This window comes from Bombina bombina, chromosome 2 (genome assembly GCF_027579735.1).
Source record: "Bombina bombina isolate aBomBom1 chromosome 2, aBomBom1.pri, whole genome shotgun sequence".
Classification (NCBI taxonomy): Eukaryota; Metazoa; Chordata; class Amphibia; order Anura; family Bombinatoridae; genus Bombina; species Bombina bombina.
The window spans coordinates 310,722,765-310,742,066 of record NC_069500.1 but is presented as its reverse complement, the minus strand read 5'-3'; the positions used below and the strand labels follow the sequence as shown (position 1 = coordinate 310,742,066).

Sequence of the window (19,302 nt, the reverse complement as noted above, 5' to 3'; positions counted from 1 at the left end):
ATCTTTAAATCCAAAATTGGTCTGAAGGTTCCCTCTTTTTTGGGAACCACAAACAGATTTGAATAAAACCCCTGTCCTTGTTCCGTCCGCGGAACTGGATGGATCACTCCCATTACAAGGAGATCTTGTACGCAGCTTAGGAATGCCTCTTTCTTTATCTGGTTTGCAGATAATCTTGAAAGGTGAAATCTCCCTTGTGGAGGAGAAGCTTTGAAGTCCAGAAGATATCCCTGAGATATGATCTCCAACGCCCAGGGATCCTGAACATCTCTTGCCCACGCCTGGGCGAAGAGAGAGAGTCTGCCCCCTACTAGATCCGTTGTCGGATAGGGGGCCGCTCCTTCATGCTGTCTTAGAGGCAGCAGCAGGCTTTCTGGCCTGCTTGCCCTTGTTCCAGGACTGGTTAGGTTTCCAGGCCTGCTTGGATTGAGCAAAAGTTCCCTCTTGTTTTGAAGCAGAGGAAGTTGATGCTGCACCTGCCTTGAAATTTCGAAAGGCACGAAAATTAAACTGTTTGGCCTTTGATTTGGCCCTGTCCTGAGGAAGGGTATGACCCTTACCTCCAGTAATGTCAGCAATAATTTCTTTCAAACCAGGCCCGAATAAGTTCTAAGCTTGTCAACAATTTCAGTCAATGGAGCTGTATGGATGGCCTCTTCCAGGGCCTCAAACCAGAATGCCGCCCCAGCAGTGACAGGCGCAATGCATGCAAGGGGCTGTAAAATAAAACCTTGTTGAATAAACATTTTCTTAAGGTAACCCTCTAATTTTTTTATCCATTGGATCTGAAAAAGCACAACTGTCCTCAACCGGGATAGTGGTACGCTTTGCTAAAGTAGAAACTGCTCCCTCCACCTTAGGAACAGTCTGCCATAAGTCCTGTGTAGTGGCATCTATTGGAAACATTTTTCTAAATATAGGAGGTGGGGAAAAGGGCACACCGGGCCTATCCCACTCCTTACTATTAATTTCTGTAAGCCTTTTAGGTATTGGAAAAACATCAGTACTCACCGGCACTGCATAGTATTTATCCAGCCTACACAATTTCTCTGGCACTGCAATTGTGTCACAGTCATTCAGAGCAGCTAATACCTCCCCAAGCAATACACGGAGGTTCTCAAGCTTAAATTTAAAATTAGAAATCTCTGAATCAGGTCTCCCCGATTCAGAGACATCACCCACAGACTGAAGCTCTCCGTCCTCAGGTTCTGCATATTGTGACGCAGTATCAGATATGGCTCTTACAGCATCTACGCACTCTGTATCTCGTCTAACCCCAGAGCTATGGCGCTTGCCTCTCAATTCAGGCAATCTGGATAATACCTCTGACAGGGTATTATTCATGAATGCAGCCATGTCCTGCAAAGTAATCGCTATGGGCGTCCCTGATGTACTTGGCGCCATATTAGCGTGCGTCCCTTGAGCGGGAGGCGAAGGGTCCGACACGTGGGGAGAGTTAGTCGGCATAACTTCCCCCTCGACAGACCCCTCTGGTGACAATTCTTTTATAGATAAAGACTGATCTTTACTGTTTAAGGTGAAATCAATACATTTAGTACACATTCTCCTATGGGGCTCCACCATGGCTTTTAAACATAAACAAGTATCCTCTGTTTCAGACATGTTTGTACAGACTAGCAATGAGACTAGCAAGCTTGGAAAACACTTTAAAGCAAGTTAACAAGCAATATAAAAAACGTTACTGTGCCTTTAAGAGAAACAAATTTTGACAAAATTTGAAATAACAGTGAAAAAACAGAGTTTATGTTTACCTGATAAATTACTTTCTCCAACGGTGTGTCCGGTCCACGGCGTCATCCTTACTTGTGGGATATTCTCTTCCCCAACAGGAAATGGTAAAGAGCCCAGCAAAGCTGGTCACATGATCCCTCCTAGGCTCCGCCTTCCCCAGTCATTCGACCGACGTAAAGGAGGAATATTTGCATAGGAGAAATCATATGATACCGTGGTGACTGTAGTTAAAGAAAATAAATAATCAGACCTGATTAAAAAACCAGGGCGGGCCGTGGACCGGACACACCGTTGGAGAAAGTAATTTATCAGGTAAACATAAATTCTGTTTTCTCCAACATAGGTGTGTCCGGTCCACGGCGTCATCCTTACTTGTGGGAACCAATACCAAAGCTTTAGGACACGGATGATGGGAGGGAGCAAATCAGGTCACCTAGATGGAAGGCACCACGGTTTGCAAAACCTTTCTCCCAAAAATAGCCTCAGAAGAAGCAAAAGTATCAAATTTGTAAAAGTTGGTAAAAGTGTGCAGTGAAGACCAAGTCGCTGCCTTACATATCTGATCAACAGAAGCCTCGTTCTTAAAGGCCCATGTGGAAGCCACGGCCCTAGTGGAATGAGCTGTGATTCTTTCAGGAGGCTGCCGTCCGGCAGTCTCATAAGCCAATCTGATGATGCTTTTAAGCCAAAGAGATAGAGAGGTAGAAGTTGCTTTTTGACCTCTCCTTTTACCAGAATAAACAACAAACAAGGAAGATGTTTGTCTGAAATCCTCTGTAGCATCTAAATAGAATTTTAGAGCACGGACAACGTCCAAATTGTGTAACAAACGTTCCTTCTATGAAACTGGATTCGGACACAAAGAAGGTACAACTATCTCCTGGTTAATATTTTTGTTGGAAACAACCTACGGAAGAAAACCAGGCTCAGTACGTAAAACCACCTTATCTGCATGGACCAGATAGGGCGGAGAACACTGCAGAGCAGATAACTCAAACTCTTCTAGCGGAAGAAATTGCAACCTAAAACAAAACTTTCCAAGATAATAATTTAATATCTACGGAATGTAAGGGTTCAAACGGAACCCCTTGAAGAACTGAAAGAACTAGATTAAGACTCCAGGGAGGAGTCAAAGGTCTGTAAACAGGCTTGATTCTAACCAGAGCCTGAACAAACGCTTAAACGTCTGGCACAGCTGCCAGCCTTTTGTGAAGTAAAACAGATAAAGCAGAGATCTGTCCCTTCAGAGAACTCGCAGAAAATCCTTTCTCCAAACCTTCTTGTAGAAAGGAAAGAATCTTAGGAATTTTTATCTTGTTCCATGGGAATCCTTTAGATTCACACCAACAGATATATTTTTTCCATATATTATGGTAAATTTTTCTAGTTACAGGCTTTCTAGCCTGAATAAGAGTATCTATTACAGAATCTGAAAACCCACGCTTTGATAAAATCAAGCGTTCAAACTCCAAGCAGTCAGTTGGAGGAAAACCAGATTCGGATGTTCGAATGGACCCTGAATAAGAAGGTCCTGTCTCAAAGGTAGCTTCCATGGTGGAGCCGATGACACATTCACCAGGTCTGCATACCAAGTCCTGCGTGGCCACACAGGAACTATCAAGGTCACCGAAGCCCTCTCCAGATTGATCCTGGCTACCAGCCTGGGAATGAGAGGAAACGGTGGGAATACATGAGCTAGGTTGAAGATCCAAGGTGCTACTATTGTATCCAATAGAGTCGCCTTGGGATCCCTGGATTTGGACCCGTAACAAGGGACCATGAAGTTCTGACGAGAGGCCATCAGAACCATGTCTGGAATGCCCCATAATTGAGTTATTTGGGCAAAGATTTCCAGATGGAGTTCCCACTCCCCCGGATGCTCCTCCATCGCCAGGGAACTCCTTGTTACCCCCTGATGGTTGATATATGTAACAGTCGTCATGATGTCTGATTGAAACCTTATGAATTTGGCCTTTGCTAGTCGAGGCCAAGCCTTGAGAGCATTGAATATCGCTCTCAGTTCCATTATGTTTATCGGGAGAAGAGAGTCTTCCCGAAACCATAGACCCTGAGTTTTCAGGGGTTCCCAGACCGCGCCCCAGCCCACCAGACTGGCGTCGGTCGTGACAATGACCTACTCTGGTCTGCGGAAGTTCATTCCCTGTGACAGGTTGTCCAGGGTCAGCCACCAACGGAGTGAATCTCTGGTTATTTGATCTACTTGTATCGTCGGAGACAAGTCTGTATAATCCCCATTCCACTGTCTGAGCATGCACAGGTGCAATGGTCTTAGATGAATTCGTGCAAAAGGAACTATGTCCATTGCCGCAACCATCAAACCTATTACTTCCATGGACTGCGCTATGGAAGGAAGAAGAACAGAATGAAGTACCTGACAAGAGCTCAGAAGTTTTGATTTTCTGGCCTCTGTCAGAAAAACCTTCATTTCTAAGGAAACTATTATTGTTCCCAAGAAGGGAACTCTTGTTGACGGGGACAGAGAACTTTTTTCTATGTTCACTTTCCACCTGTGAGATCTGAGAAAGGCTAGGACAATGTCCGTATGAGCCCTTGCTTTTGACAGAGACGACACTTGAATCAGGATGTCGTCCAAGTAAGGTACTACTGCAATGCCCCTTGGTCTTAGCACCGCTAGAAGGGACCCTAGTACCCTTGTGAAAATCCTTGGAGCAGTGGCTAATCCGAATGGAAGTGCCACAGGAAATGCTTGTCCAGAAAGGCGAACCTTAGGAACCGAAAATGTTCCTTGTGGATAGGAATACGTAGGTACGCATCCTTTAAGTCCACCGTGGTCATGAATTGGCCTTCCTGGATGGTAGGAAGGATCGTTCGAATGGTTTCCATTTTGAATGATGAAACCCTTAGAAACTTGTTTAGAATCTTGAGATCTAAAATAGGTCTGAATGTTCCCTCTTTTTTGGGGAATTATGAACAGGTTGGAGTAAAAACCCATCCCTTGTTCTCCTAATGGAACAGGATGAATCACTCCCATGCTTAACAGGTCTTCTACACAGTGTAAGAATGTCTGTTCGAAGATAATTGAGACCCGTGGAACCTTCCCCTTGGGGGTAGTTCCCTGAATTCCAGGAGATAACCTTGAGAAACTATTTCTAGCGCCCAAGGATCCTGAACATCTCTTGCCCCAGCCTGAGCAAAGAGAGAAAGTCTGCCCCCCACCAGATCCTTCCCAGATCGGGGGCCAACACTTCATGCTGTTTTGGTAGCAGTGGCAGGTGACTTGGCCTGCTTACCCTTGTTCCAGCCTTGCATCGGCGTGGCCCTTTCCCCCAGTGATGTCTGAAATAATCTCTTTCAAGTCAGGGCCAAACAGTGTTTTACCCTTGAAAGGGATGTTAAGCAAAAGCGCTCTGCGCGCCACGATAGCAAACCCTGAATTATTCGCCGCTAATCTAGCTAATTGCAAAGCGGCATCTAAAATAAAAAAGAGTTAGCCAATTTAAGAGCTTGAACTCTGTCCAAAACCTCCTCGTACGAAGATTCTTTATTGAGCGACTTTTCTAGTTCTTCGAACCAGAAACACGCAGCTGTAGTGACAGGAACAATGCATGAAATTGGTTGTAGAAGGTAACCTTGCAGAACAAACATCTTTTAAGCAAACCCTCTAACCTTTAATCCATAGGATCTTGAAAGCACAACTATCTTCTATAGGAATAGAAGTGCGTTTGTTTAGAGTAGAAACCGCCCCCTCGACCTTGGGGACTGTATGCTATAAGTCCTTTCTGGGGTCGACTATAGGAACTAATTTCTTAAATATAGGGGGGGGACAAAAGGTATGCCGGGCCTTTCCCACTCCTTATTTACTATGTCCGCCACCCGCTTGGGTATAGGAAAAACATCGGGGGGCACCGGAACCTCTAGGAACTTGTCCATCTTACCTAATTTCTCTGGAATGACCAAATTGTCACAATCATCCAGAGTAGATAATACCTCCTTAAGTAGTGCGTGGAGATGTTGAAATTTAAATTTAAAAGTTACAATATCAGGTTCTGCTTGTTGAGAAATTTTCCCTGAATCTGAAATTTCTCCCTCAGACAAAACCTCCCTCCTGGCCCCTTCAGATAGGTGTGAGGGTATGTCAGAACAGATATCATCAGCGTCCTCTTGCTCTTCAGTGTTTAAAACAGAGCAATCACGCTTTCTCTGATAAGTAGGCATTTTGGAAAAAATGCATGCAATAGAATTATCCATTACAGCCATTAATTGTTGTATGGTAATAAGTATTGGCGCACTAGATGTACTAGGGGCCTCTTGTGTGGGCAAAACTGGTGTAGACACAGAAGGGGATGATGCAGTACCATGCTTACTCCCCCCATTAGAGGAATCATCTTGGGCAATATATCTATGGCATTATTATCCCTACTTTGTTTGGACATTATGACACAAATATATCACATATATTTAAATGGGGAGACACATTGGCTTTCATACATATAGAACATCGTTATCTGATGGTTCAGACATGTTAAACAGGCTTAAACTTGTCAACAAAGCACAAAAAACGTTTTACAATAAAACCGTTACTGTCCCTTTAAATTTCAAACTGAACACACTTTATTACTGAATATGTGAAAAAGTATGAAGGAATTGTTCAAATTTCACCAAAATTTCACCACAGTAACTTAAAGCCTTAAATGTATTGCACACCAAATTTGAAAGCTTTAACCCTTAAAATAACGGAACCGGAGCCGTTTTTACATTTAACCCCTATACAGTCCCAGGTATCTGCTTTGCTGAGACCCAACCAAGCCCAGAGGGGAATACGATACCAAATGATGCCTTCTATAAGCTTTTTCAGTGGTTCTTAGCTCCTCACACATGCATCTGCATGCCATGCTTTCCAAAAACAACTGCGCATTAGAGGCGCGAAAATGAGGCTCTGTCTATGACTAGAAAAGGCCCCCAGTGAAAAAGGTGTCCAATACAGTGCCTGCCGTTTTTATTAAAACAATCCCCAAGATTTAACAACTATTAAAAGTAATAATCTGCCAAATATACTTAGTAAAGTAATCGTTTTAGCCCAGAAAAATGTCTACCAGTTTTTTAAGCCCTAATGAAACCCTTTATTCTTTTACTTAAACTTAAGAAAATGGCTTACCGGTTCCCATAGGGAAAATGACAGCTTCCAGCATTACCGAGTCTTGTTAGAAATGTGTCATACCTCAAGTAGCAAAAGTCTGCTCACTGTTTCCCCCAACTGAAGTTAATTCCTCTCAACAGTCCTGTGTGGAAACAGCCATCGATTTTAGTAACGGTTGCTAAAATCATTTTCCTCTTACAAACAGAAATCTTCATCTCTTTCCTGTTTCAGAGTAAATAGTACATACCAGCACTATTTTAAAATAACAAACTCTTGATTGAAGAATAAAAACTACATTTAAACACCAAAAAACTCTAAGCCATCTCCGTGGAGATGTTGCCTGTACAACGGCAAAGAGAATGACTGGGGAAGGCGGAGCCTAGGAGGGATCATGTGACCAGCTTTGCTGGGCTCTTTGCCATTTCCTGTTGGGGAAGAGAATATCCCACAAGTAAGGATGACGCCGTGGACCGGACACACCTATGTTGGAGAAAAGGCAGTTACACTAACAAAATTTTTACAGTGTATTTAACAAGTCAGCAGAGCATTGCACCCACTTGCAAATGGATGATTAACCCCTTAATAACAAAAAACAGAATAATAAATGACAAAAACGTTTTTTAAACACAGTCACAACAACTGCCACAGTCTACTGTGATTGTTACCCTCCTCAAACACGACTTTGAAGCCTTTTGAGCCCTTCAGAGATGTCCTGGATCATGCAGGAAGAAGCTGAATGTCTCTGTCATTATTTTTAGCTGCACAGAAAAGCACTAAAATAGACCCTTCCCACTCATATTGCAACAGTGGAAAGCCTCAGGAACTGTTTCTAGGCAAAAATCAAACCAGCCATGTGGAAAAAAACTAGGCCCCAATAAGTTTTGTCCCCAAACATATATAAAAACGATTAAACATGCCAGCAAACGTTTTATATTACTTTTATAAGAGTATGTATCTATTAATAAGCCTGATACCAGTCGCTATCACTGCATTTAAGGCTTTACTTACATTAATCAGGTATCAGCAGCATTTTCTAGCAAATTCCATCCCTAGAAAAATATTAACTGCACATACCTTATTGCAGGAAAACCTGCACGCCATTCCCTCTCTGAAGTTACCTCACTCCTCAGAATATGTGAGAACCGCAATGGATCTTAGTTACTTCTGCTAAGATCATAGAAATCACAGGCAGATTCTTCTTCTAATGCTGCCTGAGATGAAACAGTACACTCCGGTACCATTTAAAAATAACAAACTTTTGATTGAAGTTAAAAAACTAACTATAATACACCACTCTCCTCTTACTACGTCCATCTTTGTTGCAAGAGAATGACTGGATATGGCAGTGAGGGGAGGAGCTATATAGCAGCTCTGCTGTGGGTGATCCTCTTGCAACTTCCTGTTGGGAAGGAGAATATCCCACAAGTAATGGATGATCCGTGGACTGGATACACTTAACAAGAGAAAGCACAATGTGCAAAGGAATATAACAGCAATAGTGGACAACAAAAATAAACATATGACACCATACCTTTTCTTTTTTTAAATATGCTTATTTAGAAATTTATGGTAGAACTAATTTAATGTACTTTTAAGAAAAACCAGAAACTAAAAAGTTGTTTGCATACGTATTCAATGGGTTAATTAATATTTGGTGGAACCACAAAATAAGAACTATCATAGATTGTGCTCAAGGGCAAGACATCCCTCTCTTCTTGTTTAAGATTGTTAATTTAACTACTGCGGTGACGTACCCTCACACATGTAAACTTTCCCTACAGTACTTGTTAGCATATATATTGTAATGTACCCTATGAATGTACTTTGTATAGCGCTGCGGAATCTGTAGGCACTATAAGTAACCGTTTAATAATAATTGCAACACACTAGTTATAATTCAGCAATATGATAGAACTGGTCAGGGACACTGTTTGTAGGGACAAAAGTATATATGCTGTGCAGCCACTTTATTAGGTACAGCTACCTAGTAGCATGTTGAGCCTCATTTAGCCTTCAAAACAGCCTGTATTTGTCTAGGCATGGATTCAACAAGATGCTAAAAATGTTGTGGAGGTGTACCATGCAGACATGTGTGTCAAGCAACTCCTGGAGATTCGATGGAGGTGTAGGCCTGCAGAGAATATACCTGCAGCAAAGAAAAGTCATTGTCATGTTCCAGCAACTATCCCATAGTGATGCAGACTTTGCGCACAGGCGCATTATCCTGCTGGAAGTAACCATCTGCCTGAGGATATAAACTGTCAACATGAACGAATGCACTTGTCAACAACTATGTTTACGTAGGCTGTGGCATTCGGACGAGAATCTAGGGATGTGACGACCAAAGTTAACCAACCCTGTGCGTCACTTGTTTGACACAGAAAGGGTTATCTGACCCCTTCTACTGTCACTAATCTGTCACAATCTAGCCACACCAGGCAAGCTTGTGACTTAGTTCAGCGGGTGCAAGGGTTAACAACACTCTAGTCTGTACTAGACGTAAAAGAAATGCCCAAAACTCCCTTTTAATGCCACCCATACTAAACTAAAACCATATCTAGCTCCAAGCTGCCACCACTTAGGATTTTCCCTTTAATAAATCATAAGAAAAACCCAGACTTGCACATTAACTCTCAGAATACAATTTAGCAGAAAATAACCTAAAATATACAGTTTTACTACCACCAGTCCCTTTCAGTAACGTGGATCAAATATTAAATAAAGGCCAAAGCTTAATAAATGAATTATTTATTATGCCAAAAATATTATGCACAATGCATTATTAATAAAAAGTTGTTACAAGTAAAATTACACACGGCAAACAGTTTTTTTAAAAAAATAAAAAGAATAAAATAGAAACCTTAAACTGAACTAGTCTTGGTATCTGTGCCAGGGAGATGGCATGAAGAAATGGTTCCTTACTCTGTAGAAGAGCTTCCCTTGTAAGAATGACAATTCAGTGTTAAAACATAAGACCCTTACCTCCTTTGCAGGGGCTGGCTGGGAAACCCCCTATCTTTTATGATAGTCCATAAACTTTAAGTACCTTTGGCTGAAATCAGAGAACACATCATTTCTGCTGGATACATCCATTTTAATATAGACAGAAAGGCAATCTTTTATTTACATTGTGAGAATCAGTTTGATACCAAATATGACATGTTTTAAACACATATCTACATTGTACCAATGTCCCTTTATTGACCTTATCAGTTTCTGGGAAGAGGCACTGCTTTGTGTCTCTGGAGTTGACAAATTTACTGGCTTTATGGCTCAATGCATACACAATAACATTAGGTGAAATGGGCCTTAGAAACTATTTATGAGGAGTTCTGGCACATCAAATGGAAATCATATGCTTACCTAACAGCACACAGTTCTTCTTAAAAAACAAACTGTTTTTAGTTCACAAACTAAGGAGACTTAACCCCTTGGCAGCTAAATCATGAGGTATTCGTGACAAGGAGTATAAATGAACCCGACGTGTGCCAGGAAAACATTTTCCACACCATAACATGACGGGTCCATGGATTTATGCGGTTTTCTCCAGATTCAGAGCCTGCCATCAACATCACCCACTAGGAACTTAGACTCATCAGACCAAGCAATCTTTTTTTCAGTCTTCAATGGTCCAGCGATGGTGTTGTGCCCACAGAAGGTGTGCGCTCGTTCTATACAGATAACAATGGCACCCAACGTGGCCATCGGCTGTTGTAGTCCATCTGCGACAAGGTGCTTCTAGGTGTGTTGCAATATATTTTTCTCTGCACCAAGGTTGAATTCTGATGTGATTTGCGAAATTGTGGCCTGTTTGCTTGCATAAGTCTAGCCATTCTCCTATGAACCTCTCTCATCAACAAGCGTTTTTCTTCCACAGGACTGCCGCTGACTGGATGTTTTTTGTTCATTGTACCATTCTCGATACACCCTTGAAACTGTGGTACACGAAAAGGTCAGGAGTACTGCCATTTCAGTTAAGCTTCATCCAGCACCTACTATCATGCCACGTTCAAAGTCCATTAGATCATTGCTCTTGCCCAGTCTCGCTACATTTTTTAAGCTTAACTGAGAGTAGGAAGGTTGTTCTGCTGTATTTATACCAAAATTGTTGCCAAATGACGTTCAACATTGTGGGACAAACCATTTGTGTGCAAAGCAGGGCTATATCTAATAAAGTTTCCGCATGGTGTGTGTACACACACTCACCAGCCACTTTATTAGTTACACCTTGCTAGTACTGGGTTGGACCCCCTTTTGCCTTCAGGGCTGCCTTAATTGTATGTGGCATAAATTCAACAAGGTGTTGGAAACATTCCAAAGAGATTTTGGTCCATATTGGCATCATAGCATCATGCAGTTGCTGCAGATTTGTCGGCTGCACATTCATGATGCGACTCTCCTGTTCCACCACATCTCAACGGTGCACTATTGGTTTGAGATCTGGTGACTGTGGAGGCCATTGGAGTACAGGGAACTCATTGTCATGTTCAAGAAACCAGTTTGAGATGATTTGATCTTTGTGACATGGTGTATTATCCTGCTGGAAGTAGCAATCAGAAGATGGGTACATTGTAGTCATAAAGGGATGGACATGGTCAGCAACAATACTCAAGTAGGCCGTGGCATTTAAACGATGCTCAATTGGTACTAAGGGGTCCAAAGTGTGCCAAGAAAATATCCCTCACACCATTACACCACCAGCATGAACCGTTGATACAAGGCAGGATGGATACATGCTTTCATGTTGTTTACGCCAAATTCTGACCCCACCATCTGAATGTCGAGACTCATCAGACCAGGCAACGTTTTTCCTATCTTCTATTGTCCAATTTTAATGAGCCTGTGCAAATTGTGTCTCCAGTTTCCTGTTCTGACCGGAGGTTCAACATGTTGTATGTTCAGAGATGGTATTCTGCATACCTTGGTTGTAAACAAGTTTGAGTTACTGATGCCTTTCTATCATCTCAAACCAGTCTGCCCATTCTCATCTGACCTCCGACATCAACAAGGCATTTTCGTCCACGCAACTGCCGCTCGCTGGATGTTTTCTCTTTTTCGGACCATTCCCTGTAAACCCTAGAGATGGCTGTGTGTGAAAATCCCAGTAGATCAGCAGTTTTTTTAAATACTCAGACCAGCCCGTCTGACACCAACAACCATGCCACATTCAAAGTCACTTAAATCCCATTTCTTCCCCATTCTGATGCTCGGTTTTAACTTCAGCAAGTCGTCTTCACCATATCTAGATACCTAAATGCATTAAGCTGCTGCCATGTGATTGGCTGATTAGCAATTTGTGTTTCCAATTGAACAGGTGTACCTAATAAAGTGGCGTGTGTGTGTGTGATAGATATATAAAAAAAAAAATATTTTTTTTAGGAGCTATTACTGACTGAAGCCAAGGCATGCATTAAAATTAATATATCAGCTAACAGTACTACCCACAGTTTTCCCCTAATACAGCAGAGTACATCCAGTCCCTGCAGACAAATGCAGCACTTTAATTAGTCACCAAATAATCTCTTTGCAACCTGTCCAGCTCTAAAATGAATAACAACAGATTTTGGTCTTTGGCTTGATCGTCACAAATTTCTGATGTGCTGTATGTGAGCTACCAGTTATAAATGTATAAAAAGATTAAATGGACACTGAACCCACATTTTTTCTTTTGTGATTCAGATAGAGCATGCAATTTTAAGCAACTTTCTAATTTACTCCTATTATCAATTTTTCATCGTTCTCTTGCTATATTTATTTGAAAAAGAAGGCATCTAAGCTTTTCTTTTGGTTCAATACTCTGGACAGCACTTTTTTTATTGGTGGATGAATGGTAACCTCTGAAAAACAAGCAGGTGCATGTACTGAAGGTACTTTTATACAGATTTTCAAAGATAAGGAAATAGAGAAAAATACGAAAATGCAAACCTTTACAAAAGCAATCAACCACTAAACCTCTCCTCAGACCATCTTTTACTAGCACAGAGACAGAGAGAATAAACAATCTTTTTTCCTATGGAAATTTGAGAAGAACCAAGGAAATGTAAATAGAAACAAAGATTTCTGGGAAAATACCAAATTTTTAGCAACAACCTACAATTTTTTTTTTTTTTTATTACAATTCAATACCTAAAAATAACTTACCTTTATAACTAAAGAATCCTTTTGGCTTCTTGCTTTCCATGGGAATTACTGATCCTATGAAAAAATCTCCAATAGCGAAAAGCAAAATCACCAGCAAGACAATCTGGGCCTAACGGAAATAAAACATCACATTAAAAAATGTATTAATTGCTAAATTAATATTTTTACTATTTTATAATGATTTACCATTACTGCAATGAATCCTGTTAGAGTTTACAGATCTAGTATATATTGTTTTTCACAATAGTCTAGATTTATTTTAATAAACTCTTAAGAGTGTCCAACCTATACAATTATACATTTATACCAAAATGTAAAAGCTTTAACTTGATTGTGCTTTCTTTCAACCTCATCTACTATGTTACTATGTTAGAAACTCAGTGTGAATAAAGATATTTGAAGTCCATAATAAGCATCTTACAGATTTGTAACAGCAATAAGACCATTCCAGCATCGTAAGTGACTTTTTTTTGCATGACATGTTTTTCGTGAAAAAAAAAAAAAAAATGAAATCAGCTTCAAGATCATGTGCAGAGGACATTCTTACCTCGATATATTAGCTAGCTATACCTGATGTGTATACCAGATGGAAGCAGGATTAAGCTCACTATACTTTGAAATCCAAACCTTTAACTCCTGCAGGATTTTCTCACCTTGTGTCTCAGCCTTGATAAAATAAGGACTCTGAGCTCCCTAAGGCCTTTGTTGCCTATACATCCTAAGGAGGACATTACCCATCATACCAATCAGGTCGTATACCAATATGTTTTTGGTGTTATCTGTTCTGTAACAGTGTTGTCATTTTTTGTTACATATATAACCAATTAGCGTTACCACTATGGAATGTATTCATTTTGTCATTGCCACCCAATAATACTTATTCTAGTTAGTATCTTAGTCCAGTAGTCCTCCACTGCAGTGGTATACTCATTTAGTTTACTGGTTTGACACTATGTTTCATGCCTTTTCAAGTATTGTTTTTATCTGTAAATAAAACTGTTGCATTTTATTGAACCTGTGTGTATCCGTTTGGTGGTCATTAAAGATCTCCCAGCCATATATCTGTCATAGATTAAAAAGGAAACCCTTTTTTTATTGAGTGCTGCAATCCCCCACCTTTTCACAGTATCTCATATAGCTCTACTGTGTAATAATATCTATCTTAACGATTCTGAATCAATAATTATTTTGGGGGGTCTGCACCGGGTATAATATGGTTAAATTCAGTTTAGATTATCTTTACTATGTGTGTGTGTGTATATATATATATGGCAGGATCAGACTGATATATTTCAGGAAAGTTTTCTTCTGTGAAAAGCACACTGGTCTAAAAGAGGCTGCTTCCGGGTGGTAAATCGCCATAGAACAAGCCACTGAGCTGTTGTTCGTTCCTGGTAGAGCGCTTCTCTCTTTGTATGATATATATATATATATATATATATATCACTCTCACTTGCAAATCTTGATGCCAGGGTGCCAGCAGATAAATATACACGGTAAAGGAAGGCGGCACTCACTGGTCTTTTCTTCAAAAGAAAACTTTAATAAGCGTGACGTTTCAGGGACACACTCCCCTTCCTCAGACAAAAGGAAGGGGAGTGTGTCCCCGAAACGTCACGCTTATTAAAGTTTTCTTTTGAAGAAAAGACCAGTGAGTGCCTTCCTTTACTGTGTATATATATAACAGAATTTATGTTTACCTGATAAATTACTTTCTCCAACGGTGTGTCCGGTCCACGGCGTCATCCTTACTTGTGGGATATTCTCTTCCCCAACAGGAAATGGCAAAGAGCCCAGCAAAGCTGGTCACATGATCCCTCCTAGGCTCCGCCTACCCCAGTCATTCGACCGACGTTAAGGAGGAATATTTGCATAGGAGAAACCATATGATACCGTGGTGACTGTAGTTAAAGAAAATAAATCATCAGACCTGATTAAAAAACCAGGGCGGGCCGTGGACCGGACACACCGTTGGAGAAAGTAATTTATCAGGTAAACATTAATTCTGTTTTCTCCAACATAGGTGTGTCCGGTCCACGGCGTCATCCTTACTTGTGGGAACCAATACCAAAGCTTTAGGACACGGATGAAGGGAGGGAGCAAATCAGGTCACCTAAATGGAAGGCACCACGGCTTGCAAAACCTTTCTCCCAAAAAATAGCCTCAGAAGAAGCAAAAGTATCAAACTTGTAAAATTTGGTAAAAGTGTGCAGTGAAGACCAAGTCGCTGCCCTACATATCTGATCAACAGAAGCCTCGTTCTTGAAGGCCCATGTGGAAGCCACAGCCCTAGTGGAATGAGCTGTGATTCTTTCAGGAGGCTGCCGTCCGGCAGTCTCGTAAGCCAATCTGATGATGCTTTTAATCCAAAAAGAGAGAGAGGTAGAAGTTGCTTTTTGACCTCTCCTGTTACCAGAATAAACAACAAACAAGGAAGATGTTTGTCTAAAATCCTTTGTAGCATCTAAATAGAATTTTAGAGCGCGAACAACATCCAAATTGTGCAACAAACGTTCCTTCTTCGAAACTGGTTTCGGACCCAAAGAAGGCACGACTATCTCCTGGTTAATGTTTTTGTTAGAAACAACTTTTGGAAGAAAACCAGGTTTAGTACGTAAAACCACCTTATCTGCATGGAACACCAGATAAGGAGGAGAACACTGCAGAGCAGATAATTCTGAAACTCTTCTAGCGGAAGAAATTGCAGCCAAAAACAAAACTTTCCAAGATAATAACTTAATATCAACGGAATGTAAGGGTTCAAACGGAACCCCCTGAAGAACTGAAAGAACTAAGTTGAGACTCCAAGGAGGAGTCAAAGGTTTGTAAACAGGCTTGATTCTAACCAGAGCCTGAACAAAGGCTTGAACATCTGGCACAGCTGCCAGCTCTTTGTGAAGTAACACAGACAAGGCAGAAATCTGTCCCTTCAAGGAACTTGCAGATAATCCTTTCTCCAATCCTTCTTAAAGAAAGGATAGAATCCTAGGAATCTTTACCTTGTCCCAAGGGAATCCTTTAGATTCACACCAACAGATATATTTTTTCCATATTTTGTGGTAAATTTTTCTAGTTACAGGCTTTCTGGCCTGAACAAGAGTATCAATAACAGAATCTGAGAACCCTCGCTTTGATAAGATCAAGCGTTCAATCTCCAAGCAGTCAGCTGGAGTAGGACCAGATTCGGATGTTCGAACGGACCTTGAACAAGAAGGTCTCGTCTCAAAGGTAGCTTCCATGGTGAAGCCGATGACATATTCACCAGATCTGCCTACCAAGTCCTGCGTGGTTACGCAGGAGCTATCAAGATCACCTACGCCCTCTCCTGATTGATCCTGGCTACCAGCCTGGGGATGAGAGGAAACGGCGGGGATACATAAGCTAGGTTGAAGGTCCAAGGTGCTACTAGTGCATCTACTAGAGTCGCCTTGGGATCCCTGGATCTGGACCCGTAGCAAGGAACCTTGAAGTTCTGACGAGAGGCCATCAGATCCATGTCTGGAATGCCCCACAGTTGAGTGATTTGGGCAAAGATTTCCGGATGGAGTTCCCACACCCCCGGATGCAATGTCTGACGAATCAGAAAATCCGCTTCCCAAGTTTCCACTCCTGGGATGTGGATTGCAGACAGGTGGCAGGAGCGAGTCTCCGCCCATTGAATGATTTTGGTCACTTCTTCCATCGCCAGGGAACTCCTTGTTCCCCCCTGATGGTTGATGTACGCAACAGTCGTCATGTTGTCTGATTGAAACCGTATGAACTTGGCCCTCGCTAGCTGAGGCCAAGCCTTGAGAGCATTGAATATCGCTCTCAGTTCCAGAATATTTATCGGTAGAAGAGATTCTTCCCGAGACCAAAGACCCTGAGCTTTCAGGGATCCCCAGACCGCGCCCCAGCCCATCAGACTGGCGTCGGTCGTGACAATGACCCACTCTGGTCTGCGGGAGGTCACCCCTAGCGACAGGTTGTCCAGGGACAGCCACCAACGGAGTGAGTCTCTGGTCCTCTGATTTACTTGTATCTTCGGAGACAAGTCTGTATAGTCCCCATTCCACTGACTGAGCATACACAATTGAAATGGTCTTAGATGAATGCGCGCAAAAGGAACTATGTCCATTGCCGCTACCATCAAACCTATCACTTCCATGCACTGTGCTATGGAAGGAAGAGGAACGGAAGGAAGTATCCGACAAGAGTTTAGAAGTTTTGTTTTTCTGGTCTCTGTCAGAAAAATCCTCATTTCTAAGGAGTCTATTATTGTTCCCAAGAAGGGAACTCTTGTCGACGGAGATAGAGAACTCTTTTCCACGTTCACTTACCATCCGTGAGATCTGAGAAAGGCCAGGACTATGTCCGTGTGAGCCTTTGCTTGAGGAAGGGACGACGCTTGAATCAGAATGTCGTCCAAGTAAGGTACTACAGCAATGCCCCTTGGTCTTAGCACCGCCAGAAGGGACCCTAGTACCTTTGTGAAAATCCTTGGAACAGTGGCTAATCCGAAAGGAAGCGCCACGAACTGGTAATGCTTGTCCAGGAATGCGAACCTTAGGAACCGATGATGTTCCTTGTGGACAGGAATATGTAGATACGCATCCTTTAAATCCACCGTGGTCAAGAATTGACCTTTCTGGATGGAAGGATTGTTCGAATGGTTTCCATTTTGGACGATGGAACCTTGAGAAACTTGTTTAGGATCTTGAGATCTAAGATTGGTCTGAACGTTCCCTCTTTTTTTGGGAACTACGAACAGATTGGAGTAGAACCCCATCCCTCGTTCTTTTAATGGAACAGGATGAATCACTTCCAGAAGATAACCTTGGAAGACTATTTCTAGCGCCCAAGGATCCAGAACATCTCTTGCCCAAGCCTGAGTGAAGAGAGAGAGTCTGCCCCCCACCAAATCCGGTCCCGGATCGGGGGCCCGCATCTCATGCTGTCTTGGGAGCAGTGGCAGGTTTCTTGGCCTGCTTTCCTTTGTTCCAGCCTTGCCTTGGTCTCCAGGCTGGATTGGCTTGAGAAGTATTACCCTCCTGCTTAGAGGACGTAGCACTTGGGGCTGGTCCGTTTCTGCGAAAGGGACGAAAATTAGGTTTATTTTTGGCCTTGAAAGACCTATTCTGAGGAAGGGCGTGGCCCTTGCCCCCAGTGATATCAGAGATAAACTCTTTCAAGTCAGGGCCAAACAGTGTTTTCCCCTTGAAAGGAATGTCAAACAATATGTTCTTGGAAGACGCATCCGCTGACCAAGATTTTAACCAAAGCGCTCTGCGCGCCACAATAGCAAACCCAGAATTTTTCGCCGCTAACCTAGCCAATTGCAAGGTGGCGTCTAGGGTGAAAGAATTAGCCAATTTAAGAGCACGAATTCTGTCCATAATCTCCTCATAAGAAGAAGAATTACTAATAATCGCCTTTTCTAGCTCATCGCACCAGAAACACGCGGCTGTAGTGACAGGGACAATGCATGCAATTGGTTGTAGAAGGTAACCTTGCTGAACAAACATCTTTTTTAGCAAACCTTCTAATTTTTTATCCATAGGATCTTGGAAAGCACAACTATCTTCTATGGGTATAGTGGTGCGCTTGTTTAGAGTAGAAACCGCCCCCTCGACCTTGGGGACTGTCTGCCATAAGTCCTTTCTGGGGTCGACTATAGGAAACAATTTTTTATTATGACATAAATCACATCTATTTAAATGAGAAGGAACCTTGGCTTCCCCACAGTCAGAACACAATCTATCTGGTAGTTCAGACATGTTAAACAGGCATAAACTTGATAACAAAGCACAAAAAACGTTTTAAAATAAAACCGTTACTGTCACTTTAAATTTTAAACTGAACACACTTTATTACTGCAATTGCGAAAAAGTATGAAGGAATTGTTCAAAATTCACCAAAATTTCACCACAGTGTCTTAAAGCCTTAAAAGTATTGCACACCAAATTTGGAAGCTTTAACCCTTAAAATAACGGAACCGGAGCCGTTTTTATATTTAACCCCTTTACAGTCCCTGGAATCTGCTTTGCTGAGACCCAACCAAGCCCAAAGGGGAATACGATACCAAATAATGCCTTCAGAAAGACTTTTCTATGTATCAGAGCTCCACACACATGCAGCTGCATGTCATGCTGTTCTCAAAAACAAGTGCGCCATACCGGCGCGAAAATGAGGCTCTGACTATGATTAGGGAAAGCCCCAATAGAATAAAGTGTCTAAAACAGTGCCTGCCGATATTATTTTACAAAAAATACCCAGATTAAATGATTCCTCAAGGCTAAATATGTGTAAAT

At 41.9% G+C, this 19,302-nt stretch overlaps 1 protein-coding gene across 2 annotated transcripts in view; it reads right to left on the bottom strand.

Annotated features, from left to right (window-relative positions):
• The window catches only part of SLC12A2 (solute carrier family 12 member 2), a 368,917-nt gene that overhangs the window by 182,939 nt on the left and 166,676 nt on the right, over positions 1-19,302 (bottom strand). For both annotated transcript variants that reach the window (XM_053701642.1, XM_053701641.1), the window contains one exon: positions 13,013-13,121. In XM_053701642.1, coding sequence (XP_053557617.1) covers positions 13,013-13,121 — 109 coding nt within the window. The remainder of the gene's footprint in view (positions 1-13,012; positions 13,122-19,302) is intronic.